At 43.3% G+C, this 22,300-nt stretch overlaps 1 protein-coding gene across 4 annotated transcripts in view; it reads left to right on the plus strand.

Annotated features, from left to right (window-relative positions):
- flrt2 (fibronectin leucine rich transmembrane protein 2) overlaps window positions 1-17,119 on the plus strand; it is a 49,561-nt gene extending 32,442 nt beyond the window's left edge. The window contains exons 1-2 of one of the 4 annotated variants that reach the window (XM_031872778.1): window positions 2,771-2,847; window positions 5,609-17,119. In XM_031872778.1, coding sequence (XP_031728638.1) covers window positions 6,035-8,017 — 1,983 coding nt within the window. In that variant the 5' untranslated portion in view covers window positions 2,771-2,847; window positions 5,609-6,034 and the 3' untranslated portion in view covers window positions 8,018-17,119. The other 3 variants (XM_031872775.1, XM_031872777.1, XM_031872776.1) reach the window with 3 other exon arrangements.
- The last annotated feature ends 5,181 nt before the right edge of the window (window positions 17,120-22,300 follow it).

Genomic DNA, 22,300 nt, shown 5'->3' on the forward strand with positions numbered 1-22,300 from the left:
AGGAACAGAGCGCACTCCTGCAAAACATGTCCATCAAGGAGAAAATAAAAATAGGCTGTTTCCTCTAAATTCACTCAATCAATAATTCATGACGCGCACAGAAGCTTGATTTATGGAGGAATTAAATGCTGCGGACTGGGCCTCACAACGGCCGTCCGTCTCGGGGACATGCCAGGCCAAATTAAACATGAAAGGCAAACGCTGAGAACAACCACATCATCTCACATGAGTTGAGCTATTCGAGGACTTCGGTGGCACGCGCTCCGGCTGGCCTGATTGGACAATATGACATTGGCTATTTGAGCGGGAGCCGCATAATTTGTTTGGAGATTTTTCATGAGTTATCTACGTCGAAGTGGGTCTCCAAGAGTCAAAGAGCTGCATTAATACTATTTGGCAACTGAAGGAGGAGATCAAAGGCAAACGTGTACCTGCTGACCCGTGGGGATCATGTGACTGCGTGTGCCTCTCTGACCCTTAACTTTGGCTTTAAAAATGGAAAACACAGAACATACCAGCTTTAGTTTTTTTTAAAATTAAATCTGAATCCTCTCTTTTGTGAGAAATTTGTAATATTTTTTAACGTTCAACATTTGAGCTGTTACGTTTGTATTTCACTTAAAAAGTGAAAAGTAGCAAGCTAATGGAAGCTAGTTGGTGCCTTGTGACATGAGCCTCATGACATTGTCAGTTGGTACCACAAAGTCACTTCCATGGAAAATAATAAAGTAGGAGGCACTATCACTACAATAACTAAATAAAATAAAAAGTAAAAAGTATTCGTTTTTTGGTGATTTCGTACCAAGTAAGTACCCGTTTTCATTCCCAACTCGTCTCATTGACGTTAGTGGGGATCACTATCTAACACTCTGAGTTGCACAGCGCCTCAAACTATAATGCTCCACTATGGTTGCAGTAAACGCATGGTTAACTTTGTGGATTCAAACAAAAGCACTTGCTTAGGTTTAAGAAAAAATCATGGTTTGGGTTAAAATAACATTTCAGTGAAACTTAACATTGTGAACACAAACACAACAATAATACATGGTTCCACAGCGGTCTCCTGGGTGTGCTTTTTTGTCCCAATTACGCTTCCTCTCACTAGGTAGACTTTATTACTCTTTATTATCACCACACTCTATAAGCACTAGCTCTGAGTATCTACCATTGACACAGAGAGGTTTACATTATAGCTACTGCGAAGCCTGGTGCGTCTCATAATGAAACTAAACGGTGCCTTGTGTGTCGGTATCAGACGGTGAGCGGTGTGGCAAAGCGTAAGTATTTGACTCCCTGGGAATGAACGGGCTGCTTGTGCGCACGTGTTATAATTCATGGCTTCAGTTTAATTAAATTGTTCCGACTGTTTGATTAATTTATGGGCAAGATTTAAATACTGATATAATGTTGGCAGTGTACAGGGCCAAGTCATTGATTCCATCCGCCACCTGCTTGTGGTTGTCCTTGGTTGTAGTTATTCTGGATATAGAATCTTTCATTAAGCTTTAGCTTGGGGATGAGTTATCAAGTCATGTTGACAACACTTGCTTTGCACAGGATTGTTGTTGATAAAAGGCAATTAACGAGGCTATGGAGAGTTTGTGGATTATATCTTCGGCAATATGCTGACTTGAAGCAGGTGCACTGCACTTCCTGCTTCTGGGAGAAAGGCTGGTCAGCTGGCTCACCTATGTACTGAGCACAAATTAACCAAAACGTCACAAATTACAAATGAATAAATCGTGGCTTAGTTTTATTTATTTTTTCTCTCTATGGCCACTCATGGACTCCATAGCTTTCTGAGAAAGAGAGAATTTTAAAGTAAGACTACTTTTACCGAACAGCAACTGTGGCCATTTTTTCAGGATAAAATGCTCAAACAGTAGAGTAGTAGAAGAGTCATACGATCAGCTCTACAACTATTATTCTACAGCTAAATTGGGCACGTGTGTTTTATTGCTTATGAGTTCAACCTGTCGTTTGTAAGGTTCTTTTTTCGAAAATTTGATATAAATATACTCACTTTAATTTATGTGTGTGTGTGTGTGTGTGTGTGTGTGTGTGTGTGTGTGTGTGTGTGTGTGTGTTTAAACATTTAAATGCTAATCTACAAGGGAGTTTTTAGATGTCTTACTTAAACAATGGGTTTAGAGATAAAGGCAAATGTGTATGTGCGCGTGCGTACGCGCGAGCGACTTGAAGAGGGCAGAGCCGCGGTGCACTGCTGATTCAGTAGTACATGATGAAATCACTTTGGCTGCCTCTAAATGCCTCAAATCACTGGAGGAAAGTCCGGGAAGTGAAGACGAGACTGTGCTGTTCACTCGGGGATAATTATCCAGCTAATTAAACAGAGCCGGGGTTAGTGGTCTTACAGCGGGGCAGGCCCAACACGTATCCCCGCAAAACTACAGCCAATAAGGCCCCGCCGTTACAGTCACAGTAAATAAGACGGGAAATGAAAAAGAGACTGTCCTGTAGTCACTTTTCATTGAGAGTGTGACTTTCAGCCGAATTCCTGGATTTTATGATTAAAATGCAAATGAAGGCTTGGACGTGGTCGCGGGGAAAGGTAGGCCGGGCAAACAGCATGGAGGGATAAAGTGTGTTGAGAGACAAACTATGTTCTGCAGTGTGAGGGCAGCAGGGAGGATCTGTGGCTTACAGCCATCACGGAGCTGCTGGAGGAGACATTCTTTACTCTGACGAGGGGAGGAGGGGAGAGAGAGAGAGAGAGAGAGAGAGAGAGAGAGAGAGAGAGAGGTGAGCAGAGCGCGCACGTCGCACTATCAACTGGATCCATCTAAGAAAACAAGTCGCGGGGAGTCCGGGCTCTGAGCTGCGTAGGTAGGCTACTAAAGGCAAGTTTGAGCTCCGCACTGCACAGCGCTCCGGACGGACGCAGCTGGCCGGCATGGCCCGTGGCGAACACTTCGAAGAGCGCGTCCTCACCGTTCGGGCGGAGCGTGGAAGGGGAGAGGTGGGCGCCGCGATCACCCTGCCGCTCCTCAGACGTTGTTGTTGAGTTAAAAGCGGAGGAGCTCCGTTGTGAAGCGCCCCGGAGCTGGAGAACCAAACATACGCGCGCGCGCACACTCACACACACACACACACACACGCACACAAACTAAAGTGCGGACAGCGGTGAGGACGGACGCGCAGCCACGGCCGAGGGGACCCATGCGGGCAGATATGCTGTTCCGTAGACCCACCGGGTTCACGCTGCTCATCGGAACCGACTCGCACCGGCGTTACCGAACGGCCCTTTACTCGTGGGCTTACAGCGGGACCGCATGAAGGACAGAGGCTCTGAGAAAGCGGAAAAGTTGAACGCGGTAGCGGGTTTTGTAATGGATAAAGGCTCGCCAAAGGTACAGTGGATGTTTCTCAATAACATAGTTGGAGAGAAATAGAGGAAATAAATGACGGGCCTTTTTCAATCGACTTGCTTTTTTTAATTCAATTTTGAATGACATTTTTAATATGTTCTTAAATCTTAAAACCGAGCTCCTATAAAAACACACCGTTTCCAGCAGAAGCTCCACGCGCCCTGCAGTCATAGTCATAAACTGACATTTGATCTTCAATTCCTAAAGACTTTTTTAAAGATGAATTAAAGCGGTTGGCCGATGTATTTGTAGGTTAATTAGACGTTTCGTGGAGTTAAAGATTACTGCACTACAAAGCTCCACATTTTTCACCCGAGAGAAAACCGGACTTTTTTTCTGAAGGGAGGCTTTCACTCTCAATGCACTGCACGGTTTTCAATTCTCCCTTTGAAATGATTCATTCAGATGAACACCGCTCACCGGGCAGGCTTTGAAGTGTACCTGATCCGCCTCTTTATCGCCTCTTAAATACCTGATCCATTTTAAACTTTTAATTGCGTTTCTGTCGCTAAATCCACTTCTAATCGGATTGTGCTGGCCACATATCTCAGCGTTCATCTGGCGGTGAGAAACTGTGCTCTGTTGGCTGGAAATTAAATCAAAATGAAAGAAAAGAAAAGAGAGAAGAAAAAAAGTCTGTCCCTCACTCCCTCATTGATCTGTCCATGTCCACCATCTATGAAGTCTGGCGTTGTCCAGTAAAGACCAACTGGATATCTGCAGCTTTTTTAGGTTATTATTCGGATGCTTGGTGACATTTTATTTATGCAGCTATAATAATCTTGATGCTGCTGCCTTCTGCTGTTGATTCTGCTGCTGTGGCAGCACATTTTATCGCCTCATGTGGTCGCTTATAAAGCTTATTTGATTAAATTGAGCTCTTTCAATTTAGAAAAGTAGATCACAGATGTGTGTCAAAGAATGATTTCTCCATCTCTGCCACAAAGAGCCCGCGCAGGCTCCATCTCATCAGCGCACAGCACGGGGCCAAGGCAAATAGACCCTTTACTACTTTCTCCTTTTTTACATTTTTTTTTACAAAATATAGTTCCCTGTTACAGCTGCCAGACATGACAAATCTGAAATGACTAATTATTTTCTGACTAAGTGGCTACTCCTGCTCCTTGACGAAACCTGCAGGACTCATGGCCGTTCCTGCGCTTAACATTCAGCCCATGGTTCCCGTTATTGTGTGTCGCTCACCATCGACTAAAGGTGGAGCTTCAGGGAAGCTGAAAGCCACCGATGACAAGCAGTATCTTTCAATTATGTGGGGCAGGGGGGGGGGGGTATTTGAGGGGTCATAAAACTAGGAATGATGGATCTGGGGGTGTACTGTAATCCAATGGCCTTGTGCTTTACTACAAGCCTCTCCATGCTGAAAAATAGCCTGTATCGATCATTTATTGCAGGTGGAGGGACTGAATTATTCTCCAATCCCATTCCATTTGACAGCTCATGTATGTCACTCCGGTAAGAGCCTGAGCCGATCTGCATGGCCCCCGTTCCTCGATTGCGTCTCCTTTGTTTTGTAATTCCACTCTTTACAGTCTTAAATCTGGATTTTGGTGGTGGTGTGTTCAGGACGACACGTTATAACGAGCTCCTCCTTAGGCCACCGGCAAAAGAATCGCCTCTGTTTACTGTAAGCACTTGTGTTTTAGTGGTGCACCTCTACCCACAGTGTCGTCACGTGTACTCTGTGCTGTATTTAGTTTTTCTCCAGGAAACATCTTGTGCATCCATGTTGGCACACACAGACGTGATGTCTGCATTAGCCTTATCTGTTTTTAGCATGTTTTCCATTAAGCAGCGTCGAGGCTGCTCAGAACCTCTGTGAATCTGTGAGTGTGTCCTTGCAGTGCTCTATTCCCTCCTTTGATACAGCGGACGGGATAAAAGCCTTCTTTATGTCTGTGAAACCGGATGTGCAAGAGCTGTTCTGAATATTTATCAGATGGTTAGACTCTTTTTTTTGAATAGCCGGTGCAGAATTTGTCATCTGCAGTGAACGATGTGTTTTGTGACTCTGTCTTTGTGCTTTGGGGAGAGGGGGAGAGAGCGAGGGATGGAAAGACAGTTGGTATGTGTGTGTGTGCATGTTTGTATGTCAAATACAGAGACAGAGGAAGAGAGGGGGAATACACACCCCCCTTTTTTCCCTAGAGAACAGGCCACCCCTAAATATACTAATCCAGCATTTCTTTGTTTTCCCACAGGTCTCTGGATCCAAATGTCACCCCCCTTGGACTCTGCCCTGGTCGGGGACCAGCAGTGTGTGACAGACAGGCGAGTGGAGCCTGCGGTGGCTCTCTACTGCGTGGCTTCAAATTGGCCCTGGCTGAGCTCTGCATGGAGCAAGGAGTGAAGAGTCCTGCTATGGTCTGATGTCTCAGCATGGATGGAGTCAGTCAGAGGACTGGCCACCACTAATGAGACCACCATTTTTCAGCTGAGGACTAGCATTTACAGGATTACTCCCACGGTTTCCCCTTATTTTCCAGCTAACTGCATCATTACATAACTCCCCTAGTTGGACTGTTCGTGGGGCGGGTTTTTGGTGGATATATACATCATTGCCTTTCTGATTTTCATATTTGTGAAAAAAAAATTTTGTTTCCCTTTTGCCGTTTTGTTTTTCCACTATGGAGTTTCTGGCTGGACCCTGGAATAAAGATTGGGCTTCATTCTTGCAATTTTGGTTGACTGTCATCCTAAGCCTCCAAATGCAATTCAGCCCAGGTGCCTCTTGCCCGCAAGAGTGTCGTTGTGACACGCCGTTTGTGTACTGCAACGAACGCAGCCTGACATCAGTGCCTCTTGGGATAAAGGAGGGCTTCAAGGTCCTCTACCTACATAACAACCAGATAAACAATGCTGGCTTCCCTATGGAACTTCACAATGTGGCCACTGTTGAGACTGTGTATCTCTACGGCAACCAGCTGGATGAGTTTCCCATCAATCTGCCCAAAAACACCAGAGTCCTGCATCTTCAGGAGAACAATATCCAAACCATCTCCAAGGCAGCCCTGGCCCAGCTGACTCGACTAGAGGAGCTGCACCTCGATGATAACTCCATCTCCACAGTGGGGGTGGAGGAAGGGGCCTTTAGGGAGGCGATAAGCCTCAAACTCCTCTTCCTCACCAAGAACCACTTAAGCAGCGTTCCCATTGGCCTCCCCGAGGACCTGAAAGAGCTGCGTTTGGACGAAAACCGCATAGCTCACATCGCAGAGGAGGCCTTTCAGAATGTGACACGCCTGCAGCGCCTCCTGCTGGACGGGAACCTGCTGACGGACGAGGGCATTGCACCAGGGACCTTCCAGGACCTGGAAACCCTCCGTGAGCTGGCCCTGGCCCGCAATTCACTCACCTTCCCCCCTCCCCTCCTACCCAGCCAGTCACTGGTCAAACTCAGCCTGCAGGAGAACCAGATCAACCAGATCCCCGTGGCAGCCTTCGCTGACCTAATCAGGCTGGAAAAACTGGATATCTCCAGCAACCAGCTTCGGACTCTGACACAGGGTGTGTTCGATGGCCTGTCGAGCCTTCGGCATCTCATGGTGCGCAATAACCCCTGGCGTTGTGACTGTGCTGTGAAGTGGGTGGTGGTCTGGCTCAAGTCCTTGCCCACCTCCATCAACGCCCGGGGGTTCGTTTGCCTGAGTCCGGACAAGGTGCGTGGCATGGCAATCAGAGAGCTCACGCTGGATATCATAGAGTGTCCGGTAGAAGCTGACCAGCCGCCCTGGCCCACCCTCCGCTCCACTCCCCCTCCGCCACCCACAACCACCCCCATTACCACCATGTCCTCCACCCTCATCACCACATCCATCCCTTACTACCTTGACTCACCCTCCCCTCCCTTACCCCCAGTCCACAACAACCCCCCCGGGCCCCTGCCTCCTTACGAGGACCCGCTTCAGATCTCCTTCCAAGTGGTCAACTCGACCAGCATCGAGGTGAGCTGGGCTTCCTACTTCACCGTCACAGCCTACAAGGTCACTTGGGTCAAAAGGGGCCAAAGCCAAATAAACGAAGGAATGCGGGAGAGGACGGTGAGCGGGGCCCGGCGGCACATTAGCCTCAGCAACCTGGAGCCCCGATCCATGTATCGGATCTGTGTGCACGTTCTGGACACCCTTAACTCCTACAGGCCCGGAGAGGATACTATATGCTCCGAGGCCAGGACCAAGGCTGTTGTGTCTACCAAGCCTCCCGGCAGAGAGCAAGCTCCCCAGGAGAGCATCAACTCCACGCTGCTAATGGCTGGGATCATAGGCGGGGCAGTGCTCATCATCCTGGTTACGCTGCTCAGCCTGTTCTGCTGGCACATGCACAAGAAGAGCCGGTCGTCTTCGGCCAAGTGGAAATACAACCGGGGCAGGAGAAAAGACGACTACGGCGAGGCCGGAACCAAGAAGGATAACTCCATTCTGGAAATGACTGAGACCAGTTTCCAGATAGTGGCGCTGAACAATGAGCAGCTGCTCAAGGGAGATTTCCGCATCCAGCCCATCTACACGCCCAACGGGGGCATCGGATTTAGAGACTGTCACCTCAGTAACAACAGCATAGCCTACTGCAAGAGCAGCAACGTGCCCAGTACAGAGTTCTGCCACACGTGATGCAGCAGCACATAGTACAGCGGCATTCACACACACACACACACATAATAGAAACACTTATTACATGCATAAATACACACACATACCCCGTTTGTGAAGACAATAAAAAACTTAAAAATTCTAGTGAAATATAACTGTACTATATATATTTCCAACTTCTGTCTACGATGTAATTTATACTGTGGATGCTATCTTTTTTATTCTTAGAAAAGAGATACAAATGTTTCTTTTTTATAACCAGCAGGGTTTTGAAAGTTGTTTTAATGGTCAATACTGTACATGAACATGGATTTGTACAATCAAGGCACCCTGGGTGTAGCTTCTGACTGTCAGCCTTGGAAATGTTGGGGCGCTTAGAGGACCGGGATCCTTTGCTAACCACAGAAGCAGAATATGGCCTTTTTTGCTCTTTGAAACACTGAGAACACTCCCCAGTCCAACAGAACAGTAGTAAAGACAACACAGCACAGGGGAAATCCAAACAGTGCTGATTAGAGCTCTCTGGAAATATAGCACTGGTTCATTGGTGGTATGTTGTAAAAAAGGACTGAAGTGCACTTTCTTATTAATGGAAGCCAGGCAGGAAATGAGCGGAGGTGGTGATCGCATGTGAGGGATTGTGGACGGCTGAGTTGGGAGAATGTCATCGGTGCTGTTGAAAGGCCTCGACTGAGATTTCCCAAAAGTGCCTTAACACTAAAAGCGTCTTTGTTCTCCTGGTTTACAGTTGGAACAAAGGTGGGCTTAGTATGAGAGACACTTTTTTTGGAAAACTCTGGAAAAGGATGTCATTTTAGTGAGGCGGTGCAGTTATTAACACAAGTTTAAAACGGAACAAAGGATTATTGTCCCTAATGAGGTGCATGGATGTGCTGAGTCTCGCAGATCCTTTTGAAGAAATTCCCAAATTAGTTCTACATCTTTCTTAGTTTTATCCCTGTTTTGGCAAGTGAGGCCACAAGGGGGCAGTTTGCCTCAGCGCCGTGTGTGGGACAGAGGAACAGAGGGCAGGGCAGACAGAGAGGAGGACAAAAACAAAAGCTGCATAGATCACTTTACCTCCACCATTCCCCTGGAGTCCATTACCCAGACGACATTACTCATCCGGCTACTTAATGATGTGGAATCATTTCAAACCAACAGTGTTTTCTGTGTTTGGTGGCTGAATGATATGGATTTTCACCACTGTGGTCTGTCATGAGGGGAAAGACTCTGTCTCTCCCTGTGTGTGTGTGTGTGTGTGGTTGGAGAGTGATGAATTCTGAGAAAGCACACACATAATGACAATCATACACCCACTTATTTGACCCATGTCCCGGCAGCGTTCATTAGGCTCTGTGATAAATGAGGAAATCCCAACATGATCCTCACAATGCTGCACAGTTGTGACCGAGCAGCTCGTCCAGCGTTTCATCACTCACCCCTTTGTTCTTCATTGATGGTGCGCTCACCTGAACAATGCAGCCGCTCACTTCACATCATCAGTCCCTGCAGTGATGATCCTCACCCCGTCTCCTCTCACTGTCTGTCTGTCCGCCTCACGGCCCCTCAGCTCCTACGCATGCTGTGGCCGCAGCTCTTTGCATGCGAGGTGGCAGTGAGAAGTCTTCATTATGCACTTCTTAAGCCGACTTTATTTGATTTGACAAGATTTTATTTTGAGGGGCCAAGCTTAAAGAGCCCTCCCTCCCTTTTCCCTCTCTCCTCATAATCCTCGACCAAAAAAGGGAGAAAATATGTAGACCTTATTTTCACTTGGCTGCATGGAGCTCACGCTGGGAGACGAGAGTGTCTGTTAACTCTTTGCGAGACGCACAGATTATTCAGCCGCGCAGAGAGCCGACGCAAAACTGGGCCGAACAATTTAGACAAAGTGATTTTTAAGGGCTTGTACTGGAGTTATTCCAGAGTATCTCTGAGAGGATTTATCTCAGCAGTCGGGATATCTCAAAGAGTAGCTGCATTTACTTTAATTCCAGCAATAGCTCCGATCACCATCACCTGGGCTTTAATTTAAGGTGCCAGACTCCCACAGCCTGAACACTCTGAACAGTAACACAGTGAATGAATGGAATCTGTACACATCATGTAGTGTCACATTATGTCTTAAAATCTTGTTTTCATCAAGACAACTGACACATTTTTGATTTATTTGCTGGATGTTCATGTTGAAAAGATAAAATCAAGAAAATACTGAAAGCAATAGTTCAGTTTTGGGAAATTCTCTTCTTCACTTTCTTGCTGTGAGTTATACGAGACGATTGATACCACCCTGATGTCTGTATGCTAGATATGAAGCTATTGATAGCAGCTCGTGAGCTTAGCTTAGCATTAAGACTGTAAACTGGGGGAAACAGCTAGCTGGCTCCGTCCAAAGCTAAGAAAATCTGCCGTAAAAGCACAAAGTGTCACTTTTACACCTTGTTTTTTGTATGCCTTAAACAAACGACATATATTGTGTTAGCGAGTTAAGTTTCCTTTAGACATAGCTAGGCTAGCTGTTTCCCTCCGTTTCTTTATGCTAAGCTAAGCTAACTGTCTGCTGGTGGTGCTTCATATTTACTGTACAGACGTGTGATGTATCTTAATGAAATATTTGGCTGTCAACCTATTCCTTTAAGTGAAAAATAAGTAGTAATGTAAAATAACTTGATTTGCGTTGAAAAAATGAGTGATTGTAATGGCAGATGACGTTCACTTTCTCTTTTCAGCAAAATCTGATTTAAAGAATCAGTACTTCAATATGTTCAGATTGGGTTTATTACTGCTAATATCTTCTGTGGTTATCAAAGCATCTCCACTTATAATTTGAACCTTTTTCTACTAATACCCACAGCTGACCATAACCCCAGCAAGAAACACTTTATTATTTAGTATTCTTTGTTGGAGATGAAAGCCCTATTTGAAGTCCCATGCTGATCAAAAGGGGGGGGGGGCTCAAACTGTTACAACATAGAGCTTCTCCCCCCCGTCTGTGAATGTGTAACAGAGAACCTACAGATATTTGCCTTAACTTTTATGCAGGCCTGAATGATTAGCTCAGAGAGCGCTTAAGTGGGAGGAAGAAAGAATGAGACAGCGACGAGAACGCTGAAGAGAAAGCACATTTCTCCAACATTTTGCAGCCGTGGTTGGCGGCGACTATAACAGTATTAACAGGAAGAACAACACTAAGCGTGTAGGCACAGTAGCTAATGAGAGACTGTTCATCCAGAGAGCCAGACCCTACGCCGTGCACAGCTAACGATTCAGTCAGACGGGAGCTTCGGTGGCAGTTTTGCAGCGTACATTACTCTTAATTTTCTATTTGCTTGATGAAAGAACGCGGAGGCGTGACCGATGGAATTACACGAAACGTGTCACAGACCGCTAGCGTCAGGTTATTACTGTTTCAGAGGGCCAAGTCATTTCCCTTAAAGCTTATTGAATCACGTTGAAATAATGTTTAATCTCCGAGAGGTCAACTCAAAGAAAACCCGAGTGGTTGAAGACGTTTAAAGTCGTCTTCTCTTCCTGCAGGCCAAACCTTCACTGCTAATATCCATCAGTAACATTCATCAAAGGGGTTTTGCATGTACTGTATTTAGCTTCATAGCCTTTCATTTTTCATTTCTTTTCATCAAGCAACCAGCCAGTGGTGGTTTTTGGTAGAGTATGAGCAGGCGGACAGAGAGGTTTAGAGGGAGAAGGCTGGAGACTTACAGTGCATGTGAAGCGGCCGTGTCATCGAGACGCTGCAGTGTCACGTTAGCAACCCACACCAAGTTTTCTTAGGAACCAAAGTTAAATTTCTGTTCTCATGATGAAGTATTGATGTTGTTCCATGTATGTGCCTTGAGGTTGAACTTACAATGTAAAGTCCTTGAAAAACCTTTAAATGTTTTTGCACAAACTGTAAATACTTAAGTGAAGCTTTTTGAAAATAAAAGAGCCATTGGATTTGAGCGATCACTCTTTCTTTGTTTTAGACACGGAAATGAAAGTTTGTATTCTGTTGTGCTTTAATGAGCGATCCTACATTCTCTGTCTTTTGCATATTGGTGTTGTGCGCTGGCAAGACATTCGGCTATCTGAGGAGAGAGTTTGTAGATGAACACGGCCTGGCTCAATCTATTTTGGGTCAGACTCTAGTTATTCGGATCAGAGATGTGTGCCGTACCACACCGTGCCAAGTTATCCTCTTATTTCTATACAGCAAGTTTAAGACATCTTAGCCGAGCAACTGCAGCTTAGCATTCAGCTGGGGAAAATCCAAGATACTCTCTGATTCTACTTGAAAGGCACAACTAAGTCCCAGACTCTTTCTCCAAATCCCTGTGTTCTACCAAAGTCCAACGTTTTTTCCTCCCCATGACCACATCCCAGTGTTGCCTCTGCAACCTCCAGCCCGCTAAAAAACCCACATTAGCCCAAACCTAATTCACTATGACAATTAACCACAGGTTTTTTGCTGAAACATGGGAGGGTGTGCCACTTTGGTATTTTGAACGGGAAATGAATGTTTTTCTCAAAATTCCCACATGTCAAAATGTGATTTGTTATTGCACAATTGTAGGCTTTTTGGGGAGGCTTTGGCACTAAAATCATCTACTTTGCTGCTCTCCCCTCCATTTGCGTTGTGTAACGAGCAACATGAAAGGTTTGATCTCACCCCTGTGCATTCATCAGTCAACCACCAAGTCGGTGTGTAAGGTCCTTCTAACTACCAGCTAGTTTCAAACCAGTGATTTGTCAAATTTTGTTGCACCATTAAAAGTTAAAGGGGACACATGCTCATTTCCCAGTTCATACATGTATTTTGGGATTCAACTTGAACATTTTTATATACTTTCGTGTTCAGAAAACACATCATTTTTCTCATACTGTGGTCTGAATTTACCTGTAGTCACTCTCTGTCTGAAACGCTCTGTTTTAGCACCTGTCTCTTCAAGGCCCTCTCCCAAAAAAGCCCAGTCTCGTCTTGCAAAGAAAATACGGTACACCTGTGCGAAGGTAGTTCTCAAGCCGTGGGCAGTATATTCTACTGTGACAGTGGAAGGCGAGCCAAACCCGATTGGATCAGACAACATGTGATTCAAGCAGCCAGACAGCCCATAAATAACTGACTGGGTTGTGTTATTTCATGGTTTGTGGGTTGGCAACACTCCAGATACCCAAATGTATGTGCACAAGTACTGGTAAAGTTCATTTCTCACAGTATGGCCCCTTTAAAAATGTCTGTAACAATGTCCAATTAAAATCAATCATTTTATAAACAGGAAGTGAGTATCACAATCTGTAGCATAGCTTCCTAAATGACAGTTTTAAGGAGCCAAAAGACACATTAACATGTCCTGATATTGTTGGCATGTTTTATTTCAAAACAATTCATGGACAGATATATGCTTCAAAGTTACTATTATTAATATGAAAATATTATATTATGCTAACCTATCTTACATTATTAGGCCACTGCTGCGTTGATTTTGTGACATGCAATTTAAAAGCTTCCCAGTTTACATCATAATTTAACAGCATTGTATCAGGTGTCAGGTCAGATGTGTTTTATATGTTTTATATGACCTATTTTATTATATTCAAATGTTTCATATTGTCAGGCTAACTAATGTTAGTTTGTCAGTTCATTCGGTTAGCATCTGGCAGCTGTATTTATTAATGAATATATAGTAACAACCAGTGGTGGGAAGTACATTTAGTATTACAGTATTAGTATTGTATCTAAGTACTTTACTAGTCTTTTCTTTTTATTCTACTTAATACTTCTACAGCACTACAATCCAGTGGGAAATATTGCAGCTACAGATATGTGTGACTTCAAAAATGTATTTTATGTTAAAATTGCAAGATTCATTCATAAAATATGATGCATTGGGACGGACTGAATAACACAGTAGTAAGAACTAGCTGCACCTGAATCAACCCAAACAGTAAAATGCTATTTTCCACAAGCTATAATAACACAATATTTTATAATAAAACATTTTTCTGCATTATGAGTACTTTTACTTTTGATACTTTAAGTACAGTTAGCTCCTGATATGAGGCAGTGATTTCCAGCACAATTTGTGTCCCGACATTTGTGAATGTTATATGCTTCATTAAAAGAAGAAAAAAGGTTGTGTTTGTCATATTCCATATGGCAGAAACGAATGAAATGAGAATTCTTGCCTTTGAATTATGCGCTGAACAGGTGTTAGCTGTGTTTTTAATCGCTCCCTGCCAAAAGAACATTCCATTTCCTGCTTAATGCCAGCTCTCTCCAACAGCTTCACTTTGTGATCCTCGTTTAAGCATCTTCTAATCAGCCTCAATATGGAGGAAGGGTCATTAAAGGATGTAATTTAAAGCAATCTTATTTCAGGTGTTACAAACATCGACATCTGGTAGACTTTAACAGTGAACGGGTTCAAAGCGGTGCTCTGTTATTCTCATCTTTCATTGGCCTCACTGGCCTTTAATTAAAGGCTGAGTGCAGGTGAGCCCTCTGCCTCTTTCACAGTACTTCAGGCTAATGCGTGTGAGGATGGGTCACTGGATTTCTGCCCATTTGCTGCCAACAGTGAATGCCATGAACATTAAGTAAAAACCAGACTAAATCAACCAAAGATCACCTTGCCCTGCTTTGAAATGATAATCAAAGAAATACTAAATTGGTCCAAACAAGCAGCACGGTTCACATTTATTCCTGTGTGATGGTGAAAGAGAGAACAGCTTTGCAAGTTCTCTTTTCTCTTTTCCTGAGAGTGCTTACTCTATTTGATGCTAGTCTTTTAAATTTGACTTTGAGAGTTGAAAGGGACCAAAAGCACAGCACAGACTCTATAGGAATTCCTCTGACAGCATTTAAGCATGTGAACACAGGGGGGTATTTTAAGCAATCATCAATCAGGAGACTGTTTGCAGATGCAAATTCAATTTGTCCTCCCAGTTTTAGATTACCGAGCTGAAGATTACCATGTGAGGGTAAACGGCAAACACAATCCCTGCCTGTTTTTCTGCTTCAGCGGCTTTGTGCTGTTGCGATAGCAAAGATATGTTCTGTACCAAAATGAATACTGCCTGACAAGTCTCCAGTGCAGCGAGAATTGATTTCAAAACAAGAAAACCACAGCACTTTCTTTAAAAAAAATGTACACAATAAACACTCTCCCCTTTCACAACTCATGAAAAGTAAATGGCCAGCTGCACAGAGCCGTAATTGGCGATAAAATGAGTTTTTACACGGTAACCTTTTGTCAAACTGCCTGAAATCCTCTCAGGCCTTGCAGGCATTTATAGGTGGACACAATGAAAGCACCTCCTGCTGTATACAGTATGATGCAACCTACTAACAGGATCCTGCAACAAATACTAGCATTGTGAAGCTTGCAGTTGTCCGTTTGTGTCGACGCCATATCCTAGAGGCATTGATTCAACATGCCTGGTTCTTTTCCAGGCTGTACTTTCACGATTAGATTCCATTCTATTCTGAAGTACCTAGAATAGCAGGTGTGTTTCTCACATAGCTGTTTGACTGCATTCAATTGTATATTTTTATTGTGTCAATTGCCTGCATTTGAATCAATTGACAAACTACATTGTGTCAATGTATTATTCTGCCAACATAGCACAGTATGCTCAGGATTAGTGTTTTAAGGAGTGAACGTGTTACCATCACTCTCCACTCCCCGCGGTGCACAGCAGACTGTGGGGGCATGGGATAGTTGCTGGTGTAGCAGTGGTGGAAGAAGTGTTCAGATCTGTTACTTCAGAATAAAGAGAAATACTATAAAAAATACTCGTCCAGCATTCAAAATCAGTATCAACTATCATCAGCTAAATGTGCTCGGTGGTTCTGCAGAAAAATGGCCCCTGTTCTTACATCGTCATCTATTGTTGATACTGGATCATTAATACCGATGCATTAAGTGTGTAAGAAATATATTACTGTTCTAGTTGGTGGAGCTGGAGCTAACTTAAATTGCTTTATACATGTTGGTTTTAAAATCCCCATGTTTTTTATGTAAAATCGTAAACATAAAATGGAATCACTCAAGTAGTGTCGGCTTACACGTGCTTCAAAAATGCACTTAAGTCTGCAAAAAGTGTGATATCAACTATAGCCCTATAGCGGCTTTAGTGCCTGATTAAGTAGCTAGAGGTGTTCATCCGGAGTGTAGCATGTTAGCTTCAACATTACAGAAGAAAAAAGATCCCGCTAATAAGAAACAGTGGTTCTCATAAAAGCTCCACATGATCAGCTTTAAATATGCTTTATGAATTCTCTCATCATTAACCTGGTATCTATGGTGCTATGAGCTGATTCAGGGATATATTTTGATAAGATAATGGAAAATCTTTCAAAAAAAAAGCTGCATACACATCTTAGCTATCTGCAGATTCAGTTCATTATGTATAAAATATCAAGAAGTCCAAAGCCTTTCTCTTGTTAAGATAACAATGCCTTGGTTTAAAATTCATCTTGAGTTGTTTGTACATGAAGCTACACAGATTGAAACTCTAATTGGCGATTCCTCCGTCTAGCATATGTTGCAGTGCCGGGTGTCTCAGAGAGGCTGCTGCCGTGAAAAAGGTGATTCCTCCAATCAGTATAGAGAAGTAATTGGTACGGCTCTAAAGAACACTTGTCTGTGTGCTTTCCTTGATTGGAAGTAATTGTGTTTTCACCAACAGCTACTTGAATTTTCCGAAATAAACAATATTAATGTTGTAGAAGGGCGAGCTGGAGCTGATGTTTATGCATGCGCAACACATAACGGCAGAAATATCACTTCACATTTGTAACACAATTATGGTTCTGGCTGCACGTCGTTGTTCCTGATGAGAAAGTCATTCATGGTTTAAACTAAATATGAACCGAACGTTTTCAACAATTAAAACACCACCTGTCAGCAAAACGTTCAGCAAGTTCCCCAGGATATGGGCAGATGAAAGTTTGACTTTCTCCCCTGGATCACGTGCAGCATGGCAGGGCCTCCATGTGTTGGACCAGTGGGTCACAGGAGTCACAATTCCAGGCGGAGCAGAGCAGCTGTGACCTGGAGCCAGACTCCCCGTCTGGTCAGGTCGTAATGAATGAAGACGCTGATGAATAGGGAAGGCAAAAGGCTCAAGGCTTTCTGGAGGTGACCAAGAGGAAACTTGAAAAAATGGTTTCTCTTATTTTATTTTAGGGCTAATCAGGCTCTTGCTCCTTTTCAGAGAAAAAAACAGAACATTTCCAGTGTTATATAAAGTGTTTTCGTGTTTTTTTTTCTAATGAGCATATCAAAAGCGGCAAAGGGAAAGTGAGAGGATGAATAATAGATGCCGACAAATGACTAAGATCGCAAAAGATGGGAATAATTCTATATTTGAGAATGGAACTCTGACCCTTAATGTCTCGATGGAGATGCAACATGAACATTTGGGATGTCACTCCAAACAAGTTACTCCCACAACAAGGCCTTAGGATGTATTTATGACACTGACAATGACTTGTCAGTCAGACCCAATGACTTGCTCATTGAGGGTCAAGTTCTCCAAACATGATATGGTGAACCTTGATAAAAGGCAATGTAGTCTGTACACTAAAAGTACCAACTCATATACCTTGGCATAAATAATACAACAAGTGTTTACGACTTAGAAATAAACATGTTCAACATCCAGACTTCTTTATTCTGCAAAATGTAGTTATTAATTGTGTTAAATCAACTCTTCTTTTGTCATTAACTTGGTGTAATTAGATCATTTTGTCAATTTCAAGCCAAATCAACTTAGAAATTCAAACTGTGTATAATGTAGAATATGAGTTCCTTAATATTAATATTAATTGTTAAATAATTGTTAAATTAACATGTGAAAAAAGTTGTGATAATGTAAGATTAAATTATACATTAAATAAATTGTACAAAAAAGAGATGAAGGGAAATATTTAATATGAGACTTTCTCAACTTTTCCATTTTTACAGTGCATGAAGGCGACGTCTGTTGGCTCAAGTTTCAACATTCTATTGTTCTATTGTTCCATTTTTTCAGAATCTCTTCTGCCTTGAGTTCACATAATGCAAAATCCTGCAACTGTGATATAAGAACAGAGGGAGGACTGAAGTCTCCTTGAGTCATGGAGTCCTTGTTCACAGCTGCATTCTTTGGGCTGAAGTCATGAATACCCTCCTTAGTGAAAGTAAAGTCCGTGGTACTGCGGGCTCAGAACGAAGCTTTATGAGCAATCATATTCTCCCATTTGTGATGGAAAGACTGCTAAGTGTTTGTTTGTTGCCTGGTAAACATCTGCAGCTGATGTAACACTGGAAAATAGCTTTTGGTGTGCACTCAAGTGAGGCGGAGATTAAAGTTCATCTTTGGTAAGAAATCCATGGTGATTGTTTTGATCTTGTGTTGTTATTTTAAATTGTTTTAAATTGTACCCAAAGAAGCAATTGAGGTTTATTTTCCACCTTTATAGCACCCTGTACATTCTGGAGGCTATCAATGATGCAATCATTTAATTAATTCAGAATAGTCGAGGCACACTAATCTGGTTTGTTACATTGTATCAGTTCAATTCCAAGGGCCACACAGGTAGTCAACCTGCTGGGGCCAGATGTTGTTGTCTGATTTGAGCTTTCCTATGCTACTATGCTATTCCCTACCCTGTCAACTAAAAAGGACATTCCCATGCAACAAAACTGCACTATGAATTACCTTTAGAAGGAAAGATATTTTATCGGGGATAACATTTGTGTTTGATGTATCACATGTCTAATGATAGCCTGCGGAAGTTCACGCACGGAGGAAGTCGGGTCGGTGGAACAAACACAGGACTTTAACCCAGGAGACCGCTGTTTGTGTCACATGTGAAACTAAAAGTCAGAATTCACTTATTTTAATTTACATCCATAGCTTGAATAACTTAACAAACTCGTTTCAAAGTGTTTAAAACTGCGACCGTAATCTGGGAGAAAATATGTTTCCCTCCAAACATATTTGAGAATGCAGTTGAGTTGTATGGGAACGTCATTTTGAGACGGTAGTTATTCTGTACGTTAGTAACCCCATGTTGTGATTTTAATCACTTTAATAGAGTAATCTAGAGCTGTGATTACAGGATCACAGTCATGTGAGCTTTGCCATCATTGAATCCATGAAATGTGATAGTTATAATAACACAAAGTAAACAGGATTCAGTTATAATTACGTGTATGAAAACGTTTTGGAAACATATTATCTTATTTGACCATGTTCATTACAATGTTAATACTGCATAATATTTTTACACAAATGGTACCGCAGAAGTAGTGTTATGTATGTTAAAGATTCGCTTTGTTAATTCACTGTTGCAGCCTAATTGTTGTTTTCTTGCTCCTGAAGTTTTCAATAGTTTCAAATGAGCTCTAAACTCTTCAGGATTTTAAATAATCCAGGAAAATAGGAATGTGTGTGTGTGTGTTGGAGCTACAGAAACTTTGTTGGAAATTCATCATCTTAATCTTCTAGTTCTGTCCTTGGCTGCAAGAAATAATCAGGAAATGTACTGCTGTTTCTATTGCTCCCCAACTACTTGCTGACATCTTAGAACTTGTTGTCGAGACTATTTTTTGACTTGCTGAAAAATTCAAGGGCCTGTCTCATTCTCTTGAACTCTCGTTTCCAGTTTCATGTCTTCTCGCTGAACCCGAGCCAATCTTTCCAGTCCCAAACAAACATCTCAGTCTAAATTGGGAGCTCATTAGAGTCTCACACATCCACCGAGAGCATGGAAAAGTGAGACTCTGGGCCAATCTTAGTATGCGTTCTTGTCTGTACTTGTGTTCTCCTGGACTTGTGAAACGTCATCAGTCGGAAAGTACCGTTCCAATTGAAAAGTCTGCATCGGGCCAAGCACGGTCCAAATGCCCGGATGTGACTTGCTCCGCCCATTTTACTGGGGATGCATCGGAGGTGACTTGTGTGTACTTGGGACAGCCAAATATCCCAGAATGCATTTCGCACCAGCAACAGGGAACAATGGCGGAGGAGAAAACACAACTCAAAGTTGAAACTTTAAAGTCATTTTAGGATTTTTGTTTAGGCAAGAAGTTAGTTGTTTACGCATCAAATCTGTGGCTGGTTTGTCAAGATTCAACTTACTTAAAAATCTGCTCCGACAATTCTGACAATGTGAGATGTTGCTAGCGGGAACGGCAGTAAACCAGCACCGGGGGGTCAGCGCTCACGTTACCCGCCCGGGAACAGCCTTATCTCGGCAATAAACCTCGCCAGCGCCGGGGGTTCAGCGGCAAGTCTTTTTGAAACTTGTCGCGTAGCATTGTCCTCGTCGGCAAAGCGTATAGCATTCCGGATCCATATATATAATGAGTTTACTCTGGTTCTTCACTGTAAAGTACTTTCACAACCAAATATGACAAATATATATATATATATATATATATATATATATATATATATATATATACTGTATATATATATATATCATTTATTTTAAATGAAAACGAAAACCTAACCCTAACAAAAGCAGGGTTGTCATATTTAGTTTGATTATAAAAATACTTCACAATAAAAAAACTGATTAAACTCATTAGCAAGACCAGCTGAGGCAGTGATGTCATCAAGTACGCTGCTGTTCCAATTGCAGAATGACTGTACTTGTGTCCTCCCGTCCTTGGGAGTCTGGACTCCCAAATTCAAACTCCCAAGTCCATACTCCAAAGTACACAAGTCCGTACTTGGCATACTTGGTATTGAGAAAGGCCCACTATGAATTGATTTCTCTATATCTGGACTGTAAAAAGCAGAGTGCATTAGCACTAGAGAGGATGAACGCTGCATTTGAGATCAGGAGAGAGGTGTTGAATTAAACAGACATGTTTAACAAGCTGTTAACAGCTCTCACTATCCCACTCCCCCTCCTGTAAGTAGCGGAGACAAAAACCAGCCGCGGCCTGAATGGGAACGAGTTCCCATGAGAAGGCACAGAGAACAGGGCCGCTGTGGAGAGGTGGTGACAGTTCACACAGCGAGACACGAGAGGAGTCCACCCGAGACAAAGAGCAGAAGCTCTTTTGTCTCGCAGCTGGGGAGAGCGTGGCTCAAATCTGTTTAAATGTTATGGCGGGTAGGAATGGTTCTTATGGGCCCCGGGTCCGGAGTGCACATTACATGTTAATGACTTGGAACACAGACAGCAGAGCAGAGGCTCAAACTGCCAATTAAGCATATGCTGCAGACGCCACTGGTGTTCAGACGCAACCATCTGATAGCGCTCAAGCTTGGCCTGCAGATCTGAATCTCTCCATGGGATGTGGAGGCACTCCAATGGTGAGTCATGAGCCACAGACATCTCTGAAAACCACAGAGGAATATAAGCAGCGGCTGATTGGACATCACTCATTCAGCTCCGTCCTCTGTCAATGCTTCATTCTTGGGTCAGGGCTCACCGCTGCCTCTCTGTTTCTCACTAATCTGTTTAGTCTGACGCTTGGTCATGATGTTGTCGATCTGTGAATAAGTAAACAAACTGTACTCCAAAGCTTTAGCACTTCAATTATTCCGTGAAAGTGCTGAACCGCTGAGGAGTGGCTTGTGATTAGAGTGACTTTAGGCTGGAAAATGTGTTATTACTGAAGAGGAAGGAATTCCACACCTATTAAAATGCCAAACTTTTTTGAGCACTGTACCGTACTGTATATGCAGCGCTTATTAAACGAGGGCAAATCAGCTTCTAGGGCAGGCCCGTGCTACCCTCTGCCACCCCTCTTCCCCTGCCCATGTTATAATATTGACCAGCAGTATAATGAGGCTTTTTATGATGAATGAAAAAAAGTCAAAGTGAAAAGAAATCTCTTCCTATTGATCTACACCCAGGGCCAGAGGTAAAATGCAAAACAATTGATTGCACAACTCGCCCACTTCTGGTCAATATTTAGTCGAGGCCCTTCTTGGCAGCAGCTGCAGATTCCAGTGTGTGTGGATAGGTCTGTCTCAGGTTGCACGTCTGTAAGTTTTCCCCATTTTCTTTGCCAAAAGCGTTCAAGCTCTGTGAAGTTGCATGATGCACATGAGTTTGTCTCATGTCCAGCCATCAATTCTGGATTTGATTGGACTTGGCCGATCTGTTCCTGTGTGGCTTCAGCTTTCTGTTTATCCTCTCAGAAGTTCTCTTGCACACTCGCAGACACGGTTTTTCTGTTTTTTGCTCAGTTCAATTGATCTTTTCTTCCACAAGCCTGTCAGGGCCTGCTGCAGAGAAGTGTCCCCTCAGCATGGTGCTGCCACCGCCACACTGGGGATGACATCATT

Source organism: Anarrhichthys ocellatus, unplaced genomic scaffold, assembly GCF_004355925.1.
Source record: "Anarrhichthys ocellatus isolate YVR2014 unplaced genomic scaffold, GSC_Weel_1.0 scaffold66, whole genome shotgun sequence".
Taxonomy (NCBI): Eukaryota; Metazoa; Chordata; class Actinopteri; order Perciformes; family Anarhichadidae; genus Anarrhichthys; species Anarrhichthys ocellatus.